Here is a 17,590-nt window from a genome sequence, read left to right as displayed (position 1 = left end):
ATATATCAGAAAGCGTCAAATTTTAAATTTGAACATTTAAACTTTAGGATTCACATGACAAGATTGAATTAAGTTGATAATAAGTAATTAAAAAATGTACCATAAGAACAAAGTGAAAAATAATGAAAATATAGACAAAACATACAAAAATGTATCATAATTATGAAGTAAAAAATTGTGAAAATATAGGCAAAACAATATAAGAATGCATCACTCAATAATATATTAATACATTTAAAATTCAACATCAAGATAAACATAAAATTAAATTAAAAATACTAATTCAATATGAAAAGAATTAATAGAAAATATTGCATTTAAAATTAAATTTGAGTTTGTGGACAATTTCGAAATTTGCTAATTAAAAGAGAGAATAAATATTAAACATCTTCACAAAAAGAACAAGCTATAATAAGAGATCAAGCTGGCAATTTTAAGTGGAAGGGTTTTAGGAAAGTAATCGCAACTGCGTTAACATGGAGAAACCACAATTTTCGTTGGATGTTCTGTTTGATGTCTCCTTTTAAACTTTGACCGCGTGAGGGACAAAGTGCGTTGGATTTTGAACCACAAGACTTGAAACACAGGAAGAGATCGCTGACAATTTCTTTGACCATAAATGCAAGAGATCAGTAAATTACAATAACTATGGACATCACGCCATCAGAGCAGTTAAAAAGCTTTCAGAGGCCCTGCAACGAAAACCCACTATGTCAGATCGGAATTTATCCCTGCATTTTACAGGTATGGGAAATGCAGAATTTCGCTCGTTTACCTTTAAACTGCATTTCAATTTACATTGACAAAATGGTTGTCTCCATTTCAAACCATCCATTCATTTGCCCATGATCAAATCGAGATCCGTGATGAAATACTGTGTGTTCGCTCGGACTCAGTTACGAGATAAAATTGTAGGCCCTAATTGTGTCACTCGTGGGGGGAATGTTTCTTAAAACCAAAGTTCGGAGCCCATGATGGCTTAAGTTTATCTGATCATGATTGGTTGAGAGCTGTCGTTAGCTTAATGGCGGCGTATCCATTTGGGTATTATTCTTTTCCGTTAGAAGCTTGTGAGAGGTGTAGATGGTTGGGTTTCATAGGAATTAAGGTGCTGACAAGGGGAAGCATTTAAGGTTAACTTTTTTTCCAACCAATTAAATAAGAAATATATGCATTGTAGATTGGATGTAGGGAAACAAAGTAGGAATTTTTTCTAATGAATATAATGACTTCATGTACGTTCTATATGAGGTTGGAGACAAGTTTCCTGGCAGTTTCGGTAATTGGAAAATTTAAGTTCGATTGTTTTGGGCTTAAAGACTACTAAAATCCTGAAAAATATTCCACAGAAAATGCACTTGGCCAATCTCAAAGAAGATAACATTTGATGAAGTTTGTAAATGAATTAATTGCGTGTGCCAAAGGGAATTTCTTTTGTTTTTGCTTACAAAAGTTGATTTTCTATTGTACTGGATTTTACCAGAGTGATGGCAGTGATGATATTTACAGAGTTGTATGGTAAATCATATGAATTTTTCAATGATTATGTCTAGCAGGAGCTAGTTGAATCTATTGCTAGAACAGTGAATAGTGAAGAGGTATGATCATTCCAAATCCCTTTGCCAGAGGGGTACGGCTTTCTTTTTTCTTTTGTTTTCAGAGATGGTTTAGCATTCACCCCTGCTGTCACATCATATGAATGCAGATGCATGATGGAACTAAGAGTACATTTTGGCTTAGGAGCTACTGATTAAAGGGCTTATATTCTGCAAAATTGTTCTCGGACTTGCATCCAATTCCATGTAGAGTGGGTCACATTGACATGGTAAGCATTCTCAGCAGGGCTTGAACCATGATAATTATACCAGATGCTTTGCCTTATGACCAAGCTCTGGTCCACTAGACTATATTGAATTGAACTAGCTGGTCCACTAGACTATATTGAATTGAACTAGCTACTAAAGTTGCAAAGATCTTAAGCCATTTTTACGATTGTAGATCTTGGAAGTTGATATAAACACAAAAAAGTGGTAAAAATTGATGTATCTGAAATACATCTTTGTAATCTTCTTTTTTGTTTGTTACACAAATATCTGAACTTTGAAATTTCTAGATATAAACTATGAATTGAAATACTCAAATAGAATTAATTAGTAAATAAATATGATTCTAAATAACATTTCTAGATAGTGCATGAACTGATAAGATGCTTTCCTAAGAAGGTATGGCTACCAACTCAGGCTTAATCCAAGAGCAGTATGGGAGCTGCATTTACCAAAAATTGTCTTTCAACAAGCTCCTGCACAGTAATACTCCTGCATAGATAACACATTTGCATTTCAGAGTCAAAGATATCTAATAGATTCTGCAGGATTAAGGCCTTAGTATAGCTCAGCTAGATTTGTGTTTCCACCTGTAGGGCCAGTTTATTGTAATCACTGATGTGTACCTGAGTGCATCTGGACATAATTAGCACAGTGAGCATGACTTATTTTATCATCTGCATACCTATCAATTGTTTTAATAATTAATCTGTTTCTAAAGCTGATAAATTCTAGCACAGTTATATAGGAGCGTGAACATTTAACAAGCACATCTCCCTTGGTTTTCATTACAGTCCCCTCTGCTTGAATTTATTTCCTCTAAAAGAAATTGGAGAGATGAACCATCGTAGCATTAGTTGGGATTGGGATTGACTCTGCAAACTACTAACAAAAAACTTGGGAAAATATCAGAAAGTTGAAGAGCACTGATAGATTCATAAAACTGGGGAAAAGGATTGTTTCTGTTATTTCAAGCCAAATAAAGAAAACTGAACAGTTTTTTTTTTATTTGAAGAAAATAAAATAAACAAAATGATGCTTTTCCATTCAGAAAGTGCCTGCCGCCAAGCCGAAATTAAGGACTTTAAGGTGACACAGACCTTCATGGCATGTTTCATTTTTCATGATTTTTCTGTTTGTAACCAAGCTCCAAATCCTTCATAAAAGGCAGGAATTGAGACCGCCTTAACAGAAGGAGAGTTGAAGGGAAATTTATTGAAGGACGACAGCCCTTTAGTATACTGTAATTGATATAATATTTAGCTACTCTATCAAAATACAAATCTGGCCTGGAATCCCAATCTGCACTGTAAAAATGATTTTTCATGATTTTTCTGTTTGTAACCAAGCTCCAAATCCTTCATAAAAGGCAGGAATTGAGACTGCCTTAACTGAAGGAGAGTTGAAGGGAAATTTATTGAAGGACGAGAGCCCTTTAGTATACTGTAATTGATAGAATATTTAGCCCTTCATGGTGCGTTTCATTTTTCATGATTTTTCTGTTTGTAACCAAGCTCCAAATCCTTCATAAAAGGCAGGAATTGAGACTGCCTTAACAGAAGGAGAGTTGAAGGGAAATTTATTGAAGGACAAGAGCCCTTTAGTACACTGTAATTGATAGAATATTTAGCTACTCTGTCAAAATACAAATCTGCCCTGGAATCCCAATCTGCACTGTATAAATGAGGTCCAAAGTGAAAAAGAAATTGACTTCTAGAAAATAGACCTGATTGACTAAATCAAAATTTTCTATAATATAATGATTTCTGAGAAAATTGTAATTTATGTGTCAATTTTTTCACTTCTAAAATGTGTTGCTGGTGGGGAAAAAATAAAAAACTGGATTGAGATGGGGTTGCAAAACCCCTGAGCAGCGATTTATCTGTTTTGTTTTTGGTTTATGCTAAAATGCTGCCATTTACTGTTGCTTGCTTACATCATCAAGGAAAACAATATCTTCTAATTTTAAATGTCAACACCATGTGAAATGTACATCTTCTTTTGATTAGCATTGCTGTCTGAGTCAGTTGGCCAAAGACAATAAGTGTAGATTCTTCAAAGTTCGAAACAAGTTATACTGATGATTCCAACATTCTCCTTAGAGATCTGTGAGAACCTTTAAATTTCTTCATCCATGTTTCTTGCATTATTAGAAAAACAATTTCCTCAATTTTTGAATTATTGATATCCAAGAGGAATTTACTGCTTTATTTACTTTTAACTTTAAGAATGGATCTAAACGATACCCCAGTTTTTCCTGCATGATATACATTTCAAATTTGGCACAATATGGAGTTGATTCATTGTCTCTTTCAATCAGTCAGTTGCTTCAACAAGTACCACCTGTAAAAAATGATTCATTGTCTGTGTCTTTTTCCTTTTCTCTCAAAGTTGTGGCAGAGAGAAAGAAACTAGATGAAAAAGAGTTATTCAATGTTGAATTAGTATTTACCTAAGTAAATAATTGATCAGTTACTATGCCATTGTAATCTAGCTAGTACATCTGTTGCATGGTCCTTTCCCTTGTTGGCCATTATTCAACACTCTAGCTGATGGTGGGATAACATCATCTGCAAGAGTTTCTTCAACAATTCTCCATATGGAAGAAGATTTGTCAAACCAATTGTCTCAATCTCTTTATCTTATAAATGCACGGAGATTTTGTGAAATCAATCAATGGAATAATTGCATCCTTCTAAACAACTTCTAGACGATCATGATCACTTGATTGAAGTTTTCAGCTTCATCTTTTTGGCCTCTTTTTTTAAAGAACCAAGGACTATTATTGGACCTTAAATCATTTCCAACTGATTCATTCATCAAATTCTTTCCCATTGTTGCTTGTAGCCTCCATTTTTAAAACCTTCAGTTCTGAGAAGCACATCTTTAGATCTTTTATGTAAAATTTCACATAATACTGAAAGGAAAGGTCTTCAGCAGATTCCTTATTATAAGTATCCCATAAACCTGGATATCGACCAGTGAGAAACAAAAGACTGTTTAATTCTAATTTCTTGTAAAAAAATCTGCCATTGTTGGTGTCCACCAGCCACTGATAAGTTTAGAAGAGTGTGTTCATATCAATTTTATATAATTCTAAAGCTTAGAAACTGATAATAAAGAAAAGAATCACAGCAAAATTTGAAATATCTAAGGCACAGACATGTAAATTTTTTTTTTTTTACTTAAAAAAGCCGAACTCTAAAATTTCAGGAAATATTCAGAAAATCTGAAATATCTGAATACAGATGCATTATAACTGAAACTGGCATTTCTGGGTGCTACATAAATTGACAAGACACTTCCTAAGAATGTATGGGTGCCAGTTCAGGTGCAATCCGAGGGCAATATTGGGTGTTGCCCTTGGCCAGGAAGATTCCTTTGACAGGCTCCTACCCATTAATATTTCAGTCCAAAACACATTGTTTATTTTGGCCAGCTTCCGTCTTAAATAATTTGTTTCTCCATAGTTGACTTTTGCCAGTACACCTATGTTGGAATGCTAATGTTCAGCACAATGACACCTCCTTTAGGGTTTGTAACAGCTGTATTCTAAAAAATCTCCCTGTTTTCAGGAAATGGGAATTGGGTCTGGGCAAGTTGGTGTATGGAGTAGTAAATGCTGAAGCCTAAATTTTTTCAGAAGCAATTTTTGATTCTTCATATATTGAAAAACTGGATTTCTGCCATTAAAATGCAACATGGTTAATGATACCTAAGGTGAATGGACAGTTCAACTAAATCTAAAAGAATATCATCAAATAATACATCCTTAGCATATTTTTGAAGAGGTGCAAACATTTCAAAAACTGTTTGCAAAATGTTATGATCATAAAGCAAGCCAAGCATAGGTTTTACTGTTACAATAACTATGACAAGTAGATCTATCAATGATTGCAATGTGCTATTTTATATGTTGTGTTTTTACACATTTTCAAAAGTTCCCTATTCTGAGCATGTGTAAGACTAGTCAACCCTTGATTGTATGGAAATCATTTCAAGGCTGGCTGTTATTTGAGTTTTGTTGGATGTGCATAGTTTCTTTAATATACCCGCAATATCTATCAAAGAAAGTATTGTGCATTTAGAAATATTCGGTAAAGCATCATTATTTGAGTAAATTTATATTATTTATATCCTTTACATTACAATACCTTTGGCTCATCCCAAGGGAATCCTCCGCATGCTGGCAGTAGTGGACTTGGGTGGGTGTAATGTCCCCATTTTAGCAGTTGACCAAGTGTGTGCGCGTTAGCCTTGTTCTACATGGTCCCGAGGGCTAACGAAGGGTTTAATGGGATCTTGGAGTGTTTTGGCCTAGTCATTTCCAGTTTGGGCCAAAACGAAGTTGATTTACTCAGTTTCAGGCATACTTACTATTTTTAGTAAGTCGGCAGGACACAGTGCAGGTCAATTTTGGGAATTGGATTCGATACTCCTCGGTGAGAGCTTTCCGATGAGCTATCACTCGCATTATTCGGAGTCCGATTGCTAATACATTTTAATGCCTGAAGTTTTATTAAAGTAACGTCTAATTTAATTGTAAAATATTAAAGTGTTACTTTAATATTTATTTTATGGTGATGTGTACCCAAGGGAGACATAAGGGGTATTTTAATATATGTTTTATATTACACATCTTTTATCCCACATTGCCCATATGAGTTGAGGGGACCCGTGGGAATAGAATAAAAGGAAGCATTTGTGGCTTCATTAGGCAGGTTGAATATGAGAAGAAATTGGTGTGTGAGTTGCAGCTTTGTTCTTGGCATTTGAGGACGTCTATCCTCTCTTGTAACATTCTAGACGTCATTCCCTTGGGGTTTGACCTTTGGAATTCTTTCTTATTGGCTTCATTATCAGGCAGTTTAGTTGCATTTCCGGCTACAGGCAGATTTGATATTTTGCTCATATCTTCTTCACTACTTGTCCGACGCTTATGCCACTTGGAGGGAATGGTATTATGAAGGTAGTGGACTGATTGGAGGACAAAGTATTGTAGCAGCAAGTTTGTAAGCATGGGCTGGAGTATTATGACAATATTGTTGAAGTAATTAAGTTATAAGAGGTTTTAAGAAGTTGAATGCAAACTGTTTGACATAATTCCTTTCAGCAATTTGGTTTAGTTTCTGGGACATTCAGGGGTGCCCATTACAGTGGGATAGTTTTGGTGATGCTCAATTTACTTTTATTGTTTATAAGGGCCTTCAAACAAATATATTAATGGAGGTTCTTTCCATTTTGTATGTTGTTGAGCAATGTTGTGCTCTTGGCTGGCGCAAGATTATTCGTGAGGCCAATTCTTAGGTGGTGGTGACTTTGTTAACCAGGCAAGGGCTTGGAGGTGTTGTTGATGTGAGTTTTGTTCCACTACAACATGCAGAATCAACTACTTAATGTTTCAAGGAGAAACACCAAACACTCAATCCTCTCTTGATATAAGGTCATCCCTCATGCTAAGCTTGCAAAGGAAGATCATGAAATGTCTTCAAGGTTCCCTCTTAATTGTGGATTTCACTTAGTTTTATGATGTGATATTCTGGTTATCTCAAAGGGACTTATGCTATTCTCTCAATGGATATCAACTCTTGCACTTTGAAAGATTTGGCTCTACTATGAGCAATGAAAATATAGTTCAACTTTTCCACTTCAACCCCAACTTAAACGTCTAACCTCTATTTCTACTTCTACTATGAATGCAAGTAGTCATGGATGAACTCGGCTTCTACTAGATGTAATCTTGCCAGTGACTCCACCCTCTTGAGTCCTAGTGCAAACTTGTAAGGAACACTCAAACGGTTTTCAAATCAATGTCTCCTCTCCAATCCCATTAAATGGATGCAAACTAAAGATTGAATATCAATTGAAGTTAAGTGCATTCAATTGCCGACTTACCACACAAGGCACCCTTACCATCAACAAGAGGCTAGTGGCCCAGATTTGTTCAAGTCAAACAAGTAAACATCCACAACAACTTCCATTTAACTAAACTAATTCAACATGAAAATAAATCTACTCCAAGTGAAAGATTGAGGAAACCATGCAACACTCCAAAGCAACAACAAGTAATTCACCATGAAGAACCAACAATGAATTACCCATTACTTTGAAAGTATTTTAGCAACAATTTGATCAAGTCTCTCCGTTAGCTATCTTACTCTACTTTAGCTCTCTAATCTGACCTCCTAAACTAATTTCCTAAGCTCCTTCCTCTTGAATTCACCTTGCAAAACAATGGAGAAAAGCATTAAGTTTGTGAAAGAAATCTAAAAATAAATTAACATTAATAATGAACAAAATTTATCCCACTTAGCATTAAAATTCATTTCTCTCGCAAGCCTCCAATCTGCCCATTTGATTTGTCTTTCATTTTACACGAGAAAAATAAGGCTAAAAGGAAAGTGGGAAATTCCAAGTCAAGAGGATTAATGTGGTGGAAATCCTTAGCTCAAAGGATCTCCACCGGTGGAAATCCTTAGCTCAAAGGATTTCCACTAGTGGAAATCCACCAAATTCACTTGGGACTTCATTTCCATCCTTGGGCTGTGAAAATAATTCATGGCTGGCAATTTTGGCGATTATAGAGGATAAGAGTTGGCTGGTGGAAATACTTAGCGCTAAGGATTTCCACCAAATATGGTGTAACCTTCATTTGTCTTAAAACCTTCCAAATTGCATCATTGTTGCTCAATTTCATCCTAACTCAACATCCTCTACCCCTAATAGTTGTTTGAAATGCATTTTGGTGCCAAAACAAAAAGGGGTGGAAATCCTTAGCGTTAAGGATTCCACCAAGTATGATTTTCTCAAAATTTACCTCATTTCAACATTCCTCGTTCTTTTTTCACTCATAATGTTGTCCTCATTCCATAAATTGGATTTGAATGCCTTAGAGGGTGGTAGAATTTTGGGCTTGGGAGGATTGATGGGGTGGAAATCCTGTGTTAAAGATTTCTGCTGGTGGAAATCCTTTGTGCTAAGGATTTCCAAGAAGTTCACTTTTGTCACTTAAACTCCCAAAACTTGCCATTTCACCCCTTATGCTCATTCTTTCACTAATTTTCGATTTGTTATGCCTTAGCATGATCTTGCATCTCTTTTGGGTTGATGAGGAGAAGGGGAAAATCCTTAGCATTAAGGATTTCTACTGGTGGGAATCCTTGGCGCCAAGGATTTCCACCAAATTCACTGCGACAATTATCCTTAAGAAAAACTACCGTTTCCTTCTCTTCATCATTCAGCATTGCATTGATTAGTTTGTCACCGTAATAAGAATCCCTCACAATGCTTGCACATCACCTTGTCCAAAGGGGAAATCTTGAGATTTTTGGAGAAATGATAGTTGGTGGGAATCCTTAGCATTAAGCATTTCCACCGGTGGAAATCCTAAACTTAAAGGATTTCCACCAGCTATCATTTTCACCAAATTCACTTTGATCACGATCCTTCTCCCATCTCCCTAGCATGTAATCCTTTATCATTTGGACTAAAATCCTACCCATCCACTAGGACTTAGGCACCAAAACCCCGGACAAAAATAACTCCCCAGCGAGCCTAAATTACTCAAACTCACTCTTGGACTAAGAGAATTGAAAATGTTGCCAACTCAAGCTGCCCAAGACAATGACTCCCACATGCTAAAGCAAAAGAGGGGTTCCCCATTTGCAATGGAGTGATGGTGTGAAAACCACACAGCATGTGTTAACTGGCACTTAGCTATGGCTCTTAGACAGATACTTAAGTTGTATAGCTCTTTGGACTCTATTACTTTTACACACATCCTTAGGGAGGGGAATGGTGTTGCTGATTATTTGGCCAAGTGGGCCTCGGATCAAATGCAAGACTAGAATATAGTGGACAAGGGGCAGTTGTCTCCTGATAATCTCTCTTATGCTTGATCAGTTAGTGGATAGGGGCAAGAGTCTGTAGTGTTCTTCTTGCTGGTCGCTTTCTTTGTATCTCTCTTTTGTTTTAATAGTTTTTACCCCCTCTTTTAGTCAGAATAAAAACTCTATTTCTTGGAATGTTCTGAACTAGTGAATTTGTTTTGATCTTGTGTATGCATTTTGATTTAAAATGATTTCAACGTTTTATCTGAAACCACATTTTAATGTTTTATCTGGAACCACATACAGTTTCGGTGAATTGTTATGAGCTGCAGTTGTGTTAATAGTCTCACACTGATAGTTACTACAATTGGATGAGACATTTCCTTTCGGTTCTGAGTATGTTGGACCTCACAGCATGTGGAAAGGCTGCAGTTATTGTGTCAAGCATTCATAATTTGATATGGGGAACTTTCTTTATTGCTTCCAAACAAGGAAGATTATTGCTCTTTACATGTTTTATTTTAAAAAAGTACAATTGCAGACACCAGCACATTCGTGGTCGAAATGTCTAGGCTCAATTTTTTAAGTGATCACAATTTTTCCCATGTCATCAATTGAAATATTTTAATACTTCTCTTAATCAGAATTTCAGTTGCGAATAAATTGTAGATAAAATATTCTTTCCTAAAAAAATTGCAACTTTTCCCATGTTATTAGTAACTTAGTTGATATAACATAAAACTACTATTTATTAGCCTTTCAGTTGCAAATAAATATTAGATAAAATATTCTTTATTGACAAGGTTAGGCTGGTAAATGCTATTTCAGTCACTTTGTTCTTGGAAGTTTGGAACATAAAACATACCATAATTCCATTTTCAAGACATGATGTAAGAAACCTTGATCTGATGTATTTTATGTCACGTACAATCTTTGATTGGGATATTTGCATGTAGGTAGTATTTCACACACTTGTATAAGCTTTTGATTATAGACGTTAAATTCTAGTTCAATCTGTATTCAATTCCAGTTAAATATAATCTTTTGCTAGATTTTTAGTTTATGGTTTTAGGTTGCCCCATTTGTTTAAATCATCTCAAGATCACCTCCATGAGCAGGCATTATGTGAATAACTTTTTCCCTTATATATGTTGATAAGATTTTCAGGCCAAGGGAGCCCACTTAGCCCACAAGTAGCTCCGAGCATTTGTTAGTGGGGAACATTGAATTTATTCCAGCATTTTAAGCTTTTCATTGTCTAGCCTCTTCCCATTGGCACAGCTTCTGAAGCAGTTAATGGCTTATAACTCACCTGTGTTTCACCATTTTACCATTGTGGGATTAGTGCAGTTACAAGTCAGTCATGGTACAGAGTAATTAAAAGCTTGTACCGATTAGAGTCATTTTTATGTCTTCTTTGTGCGTTATGTCGAATTTGGCTTGTGGGTTTAGCACTTCTCTTTGATGGGAAAAATTGGCTGTTTCAATTAACTCAAAAGGTTGTGCATTCTAGTAGAGTGCCATTCTCCAGGATATGTGAGATTATTCAAGTCTTCTGCAATGATATGCTTTGATATTTAGTTTTACCTCATGAAACCTGTCTTTTACTGATTCACTATATAAACATTGTAAAAGGGGCCACTTGTCAAGTTTGTCTAATGGTTTTCCCAATGTAACTAGTTGATCTCGTTTTTGTATTGATTTCATTCTAGGTCAAATGCTTATTTTAAGGTTCCAATCTTGATTTATCATGTTCTGTTTTCAATATAATGTTATCTTCGCATAAACATTTTTGTACTGTTGTAACTGAATTCTCGTTTTATGTGAGACAATTGCCAGTTTTTGACAGGAGGTTAAATTTTCAGGTTAATTCAAATAAAGGCTGCACATTTTCCGTTTGAAAATGGTAAAAGAGCATTCATAGTTAAGATCAGTGAAGCGTACAGGAGGTACCAGATCAATGGGGCGTCCAAAACGGAAAACTGAAATTAAGGCAATAGAAGAAGAGCCCCAAGAATGTGGTGGAACACACAGGAGAGGAGCTTTAGCCTGTATGGTAAACTCAGAAGTGGGTTCTGTGTTAGCCGTTATGCGGCGAAATGCAAGATGGGCAGGCCGTTATATGGCAGGTGATGACCAGTTAGAACATTCACTTGTGCAAGCTTTGAAGAGCTTACGCCGACAAATATTTATCTGGCAGCAACCCTGGCACATGATTGATCCTTCTGTTTATTTGAAACCATTTTTGGATGTGATCCGTTCAGATGAGACAGGGGGTCATATTACAGGAGTTGCCTTGTCTTCTGTTTACAAGATCTTAACTCTGGAGGTTTTTGATTTGAATACAATTCATGTTGATAATGCAATGCATTCCATAGTTGATGCTGTGACAAGTTGTAGGTTTGAAGTAACAGACGCAGCATCAGAGGAAGTAGTATTAATGAAGATACTGCAGGTTCTTCTTGCTTGTATGAAAAGCAAGGCTTCTGTAGTTCTTAACAACCAGGATATTTGTACCATAGTAAATACATGCTTTCGAGTGGTTCATCAAGCTGGATCCAAAGGTGAATTACTACAGCGAGTGGCTCGGCATACAATGCATGAGCTTGTGAGGGCTATTTTTTCTCATCTACCAGAGCTTGATAATGCAGAGTCTTCTACAAAATCCGATGAAGGTGAGAGGTCTTCTGTCGATTCTAAAGGACATGTAAGTTAACCCATCCTTATCATTTTCTGGGGATGCTGGTGAAATTAACTGGATATACTGTCTTGCTTGATTTCTTTTGAAATGCTATACTGAATGTTGTGTTTTCCATAAATTTCAAGGGTATTTCAGTATATAGAGACAAATGAACATGCATCAAGCGGGTTTCTTTGTGTAGGTAGATGAGCTTGGCAGAGAATGCAGAGTTGAGGGCAGGCAGTTTGACAATGGAAGCACAGACTATGACTCTGCTGACATGTTAGTATCTGGTGTATTGACATCACATACTCCTTTTATGATCAATTCTTCCATGGAGTTTTCAGATGAAAAAACAACAAACAACAGAGTTAGCAGTAAAGATCTTGCTAATGATGTGCAGATTATGATAGAACCATATGGGGTTCCCTGCATGGTGGAGATTTTTCATTTCTTATGCTCTCTTTTAAATATAGTTGAGACTATGAGTGTAGGTGCCAGGTCAAATCCTTTAGCCTTTGATGAAGATGTTCCTCTTTTTGCTTTGGGGTTAATAAACTCTGCTGTTGAATTGGGAGGGGAATGTATAGGGAGACATCCAAAATTACTAGCCCTGATACAGGATGAGCTTTTCCGTAATTTAATGCAGTTTGGATTGTCATCAAGCCCTTTGATCCTATCCACGGTATGTAGCATTGTTCTTAATTTATATCATCACCTACGTAAAAAATTGAAATTGCAACTGGAAGCATTCTTCTCCTGTGTTATAATCAGGCTTGCACAAAGCAAGTATGGTGCTTCTTATCAACAGCAAGAAGTTGCAATGGAAGCATTGGTGGATTTTTGCAGACAGCCAACATTTATGTCTGAGATGTATGCAAATTTGGATTGTGACATTACTTGTGGAAACATTTTTGAGGATCTTGGAAACCTACTGTCAAAGAGTGCATTTCCTGTAAATTGCCCCTTGTCTGCCATGCACATTTTGGCACTGGATGGACTTATTGCTGTCATTCATAGCATGGCAGATAGGGTGACTGCAGCATCACCACTCCCTGAGCCTGTACCTGTGGGAGAGATAGAAGAGTATGTACCCTTTTGGGAAATAAATTGTGACAGTTTTGAAAATCCTGACCATTGGGTAGAGTTTGTTCGACGTAAAAAGTATGTCAAGAGGAGATTGATGATTGGAGCAGACCACTTTAATAGGGACCCAAAGAAAGGACTTGAATTTCTGCAAGGAACTCATTTACTTCCTGAAAAGCTTGATCCCCAAAGTGTTGCTTGTTTTTTCAGATATACTGCAGGTCTGGATAAAAACCTTGTTGGTGATTTCTTGGGTAACCATGATGAGTTTTGTGTGAAGGTGCTTCATGAATTTGCAAAGACATTTGATTTTCAGGAAATGAATTTAGATACGGCATTGCGGCTATTTCTCGAGACTTTCCGTTTGCCAGGTGAGTCGCAGAAAATACAAAGGGTCCTTGAGGCATTTTCAGAGAGATATTATGAACAATCATCAAAAGTTCTTGCAGATAAGGATGCAGCTTTTCTTTTGTCATATTCCCTAATCATGCTTAACACAGATCAGCACAATGTTCAAGTTAAAAAAAAGATGACTGAAGAGGATTTTATCAGAAATAATCGTCACATCAATGCTGGGAAAGACCTTCCCCGAGAGTATCTTTCTGAACTTTACCATTCTATTGTCAAGAATGAAATTCGGACATCTTATGAACAAGGTATAGGATTTCCTGAGATGACTCCCAGCCGCTGGATTGATCTCATGAGGAAGTCGGAGAAGACACCTCCTTACATTGTTTGTGATTCCAGGCCCTTCCTTGATCATGATATGTTTGCCATAATATCAGGTCCAACCATTGCTGCCATATCAGTGGTCTTTGACCATGCAGAGGATGAAGATGTTTTTCATGCCTGTGTGGATGGCTTTCTTGCAGTGGCTAAAATGTCAGCTTGCCACCATCTAGAGGATGTGCTAGACGACTTAGTGGTTTCTCTCTGTAAATTTACAACACTTCTCAACCCATCTGCTTCTGTTGAAGAGCCTGTTCTTGCCTTTGGTGATGACACAAAAGCAAGGATGGCGACTGTTACAGTATTTACAATAGCTAATGAATATGGGGACTATATTCGAACTGGATGGAGGAACATCTTGGACTGCATCCTGCGTTTACACAAGCTTGGTTTGTTACCTGCCCGTGTTGCAAGTGATGCTGCTGATGATCCTGATGTGTCAAATGATTCCATTCATGGTAAGACACTCTCAGGAACTCCATCTATATCTCATATACCTGTGGTAGGTACTCCACGGCGATCATCAGGTTTGATGGGCAGATTTAGCCAACTGTTGTCACTTGACACTGATGAACCCAGATCTCAGCCAACTGAACAGCAGCTTGCTGCACATCAACGCACAGTGCAAACCATACAAAAATGTCATATTGATAGTATCTTTACTGAGAGCAAATTTTTGCAAGCAGAGTCTTTACTGCAGCTTGCGAGGGCCCTTATCTGGGCAGCAGGTAGACCCCAGAAGGGTAGCAGTTCACCTGAAGATGAAGACACAGCTGTGTTCTGCCTAGAATTATTAATTGCAATTACTCTGAACAATCGTGATAGAATTATGCTTCTGTGGCAGGGTGTTTATGAGCACATTGCAGGCATTGTACAATCAACAGTTATGCCATGTGCTCTTGTTGAGAAGGCTGTGTTTGGACTGCTACGAATCTGTCAGCGTTTGCTTCCCTACAAGGAAAGTTTGGCAGATGAGCTTTTGAGATCCTTGCAGCTTATTTTAAAATTGGATGCCCGTGTAGCAGATTCATACTGTGAACTCATTACTCAAGGAGTCATGCGGCTTGTCAAGGCGAATGCTGGGCACATTAAATCTTCCATGGGCTGGCGCACTATTTCATCTCTGCTTTCTATTACTGCCCGTCATCCAGAAGCATCAGAATCTGGTTTTGAAGCATTATCCTTTATTATGTCCGATGGTGCACATTTAACACAGGCAAACTATGTTTATTGCCTTGATGCTACTCGTGCATTTGCAGAGTCTCGTGTCGGTATGGCTGACAGGTCTTTGCGTGCATTGGATCTGATGGCAGAATCTGTGAAATGTTTAGTCCAATGGTCAAAGATGTCATCTGGTGATCGGAAAACTGCTGGTGATTCTCGCGAGGATACCTCAAAGTCCTCTCAAGAAATTGGAGAAATGTGGTTACGGCTGGCACATGGGTTTCGTAAAGTTTGTTTAGAACAAAGAGAAGACGTCAGAAACTATGCTCTTATGTCCCTCCAACGGTGCTTATTGGCAGCAGAGGCTATTTCTTTGGCACCTACAATTTGGTTACAATGTTTTGACCAAGTTATCTTTATTATGCTTGATGATTTGCTAGATATTGCTCAAGGACATTCTCCAAAGGAATATCGCAACATGGAGGGCACCCTTCATCATGCAATGAAATTCCTTTCAAAAATATTTTTGCAATTTTTAGACATACTACTTGCCTTGCCAAACTTCCGAAAACTTTGGCTTGGGGTGCTCAGTCATATGGAAAAGTACATGAAGACAAAACTGAGAGGCAAAGGCAGTGAAAAGCTCCACGAGCTTATTCCCGAGTTGCTGAAAAATATGTTACAAATAATGAAGACTCGGGGAGTCCTTGTGCAAAGAAGTACTCTCGGAGGTGATAGCCTTTGGGAGCTTACATGGCTTCATGTGAAAGGAATTTCACCATCTCTTCAGACCGAACTTTTCCCAGATCAGGAGCAAGAGGGAGAGATGGAACCTAGATCTGATGAATACTCTTCAGCAGCTGAAACAATAAGTTCTGAAGCTGCCACAGCTGTGAAGTAAATGCAAGAGGGTTCTAATGAGGCAAAACAGATTAAAGTCATCAGATTGAGGTGCTAAATATGTGCTATTCGTAGAAGGTAATTTTTGCACATTATCATCATTGTGTTTTTATGGTAAAGAGAATTTGTATCATTTTTATTAATACTAACTTCAAGGAGAGGAAAACGTAGTTTTGCATTGTGCTGCACTTGTCTGCTTCTCCTATGCACTGGTGTTTTTTCAATGTCATACTCCATTTGACTTAACTGCAAACCTGGGTCAAAGGGCACTGTAGTAAACTATAAAAGATCATGCATTTTGGGTATCATTTTGAATAAATTAAATATGTGCTTTTCTTAGAAGGTAATGGTTGCACATTATCATCATTGTGTTTTTATGGTAAAGTAGAAATTGTATCACTTGTATTGATTCTAACTTCCAGGAGAAGAAAACATAGTTTTGCATGGCGCTGCACTTAGCTGCTTCTCATATACACCGTTGACTTTCCAATGTCATACTACATTTGAATTAAATGCAAACCTGGATCAAAGGACACTGTAGTAAACTATAAAAGATCATGTGTTTTGAGTGTTTTGAATATCCATCTATTCTTCTTTCAAATTAGTGGGTGAGATTTTCAATTGGTCCCCATGTCTAGCACTTGTGTTGTCTGATGTTGGAATCACACGTCTGGCAGATTTGTATCCCTTCAACATGTTAGTTATTGGAAACTTGGAGGTAATTTTCAGCAATTCATGCTCTTAATCTTCCATTAAAAATGAACTTAATTGCTTTAGTTTTACTTTGAGTCTTTGGATGGCCTTAAAGCTTCACATCCATATCTTTCGTTCTAAAGAGCATTTATGTAACTATCAAATCCTCTAAATATATGGTATTCATGTAACCATCAAACTTTCTAAATATATGGTGTTTTTGCTGTTAAAATTAGCGTTCTCCACAAGGGCACTGTAATTTGTTCTAGAAATCCTTTTTATTTCTGTTATTGTTTGCCTTTGTAGAGATGTTAACAAGGCAAGTGGACTGATCACTTCTTGTTCAATTTATCTAGCACATGTCATCTTGAGCCAGTAATGCTGCTGTTATTGTATCCCTTTTTACATGTTTTACCTAATGTGGTTTGCACTGCTCTGCAAAAAGTAATTTTAATTTCCAGTGTTCTGTAGTTTAAATGACTGATACCAAATGATCATATTAATATTTATTTTTCTATTGTAGTGTACGGTTTTGAAATTCTTATTTATTTATCATCTTCTGATATCAAACAACTGCATCAAGAATTTTTGGTTTCTTTTCTGTGATGTTACCTTTTTGCTCCGTGGCACACTAAGTTGGTCAGCAGTTAACCAGTACCAGCTCATTGCAATCATTTAGGATGCAG

General features: G+C 36.9%; 1 protein-coding gene across 6 annotated transcripts; it reads left to right on the top strand.

Annotated features, from left to right (window-relative positions):
- The first annotated feature begins 404 nt into the window (after nt 1-404).
- Nucleotides 405-16,553, top strand: GN (sec7 domain-containing protein). Of its 6 annotated transcripts, XM_089832899.1 has the most exons (5): nt 441-744; nt 1,557-1,598; nt 1,706-1,825; nt 11,518-12,359; nt 12,535-16,553. In XM_089832899.1, the coding sequence occupies exons 4-5, from the start codon at nt 11,613-11,615 to the stop codon at nt 16,210-16,212; spliced, it is 4,425 nt and encodes a 1,474-aa protein (XP_089689025.1). In that variant the 5' UTR covers nt 441-744; nt 1,557-1,598; nt 1,706-1,825; nt 11,518-11,612; the 3' UTR covers nt 16,213-16,553. The 6 variants fall into 6 exon arrangements, with proteins under 6 accessions (XP_089689023.1, XP_089689025.1, XP_089689024.1 ...); XM_089832898.1 differs by lacking the exon at nt 1,557-1,598; XM_089832897.1 differs by lacking the exons at nt 1,557-1,598; nt 1,706-1,825 and having other exon boundaries at nt 405-744.
- The last annotated feature ends 1,037 nt before the right edge of the window (nt 16,554-17,590 follow it).

Source organism: Cupressus sempervirens, chromosome 5 (assembly GCF_028749045.1).
Source record: "Cupressus sempervirens isolate cs-2001-9-10 chromosome 5, ASM2874904v1, whole genome shotgun sequence".
NCBI lineage: Eukaryota > Viridiplantae > Streptophyta > Pinopsida > Cupressales > Cupressaceae > Cupressus > Cupressus sempervirens.
The sequence above is the reverse complement of the archived record's forward strand: the minus strand, read 5'-3'. Positions and strand labels throughout refer to the sequence as shown.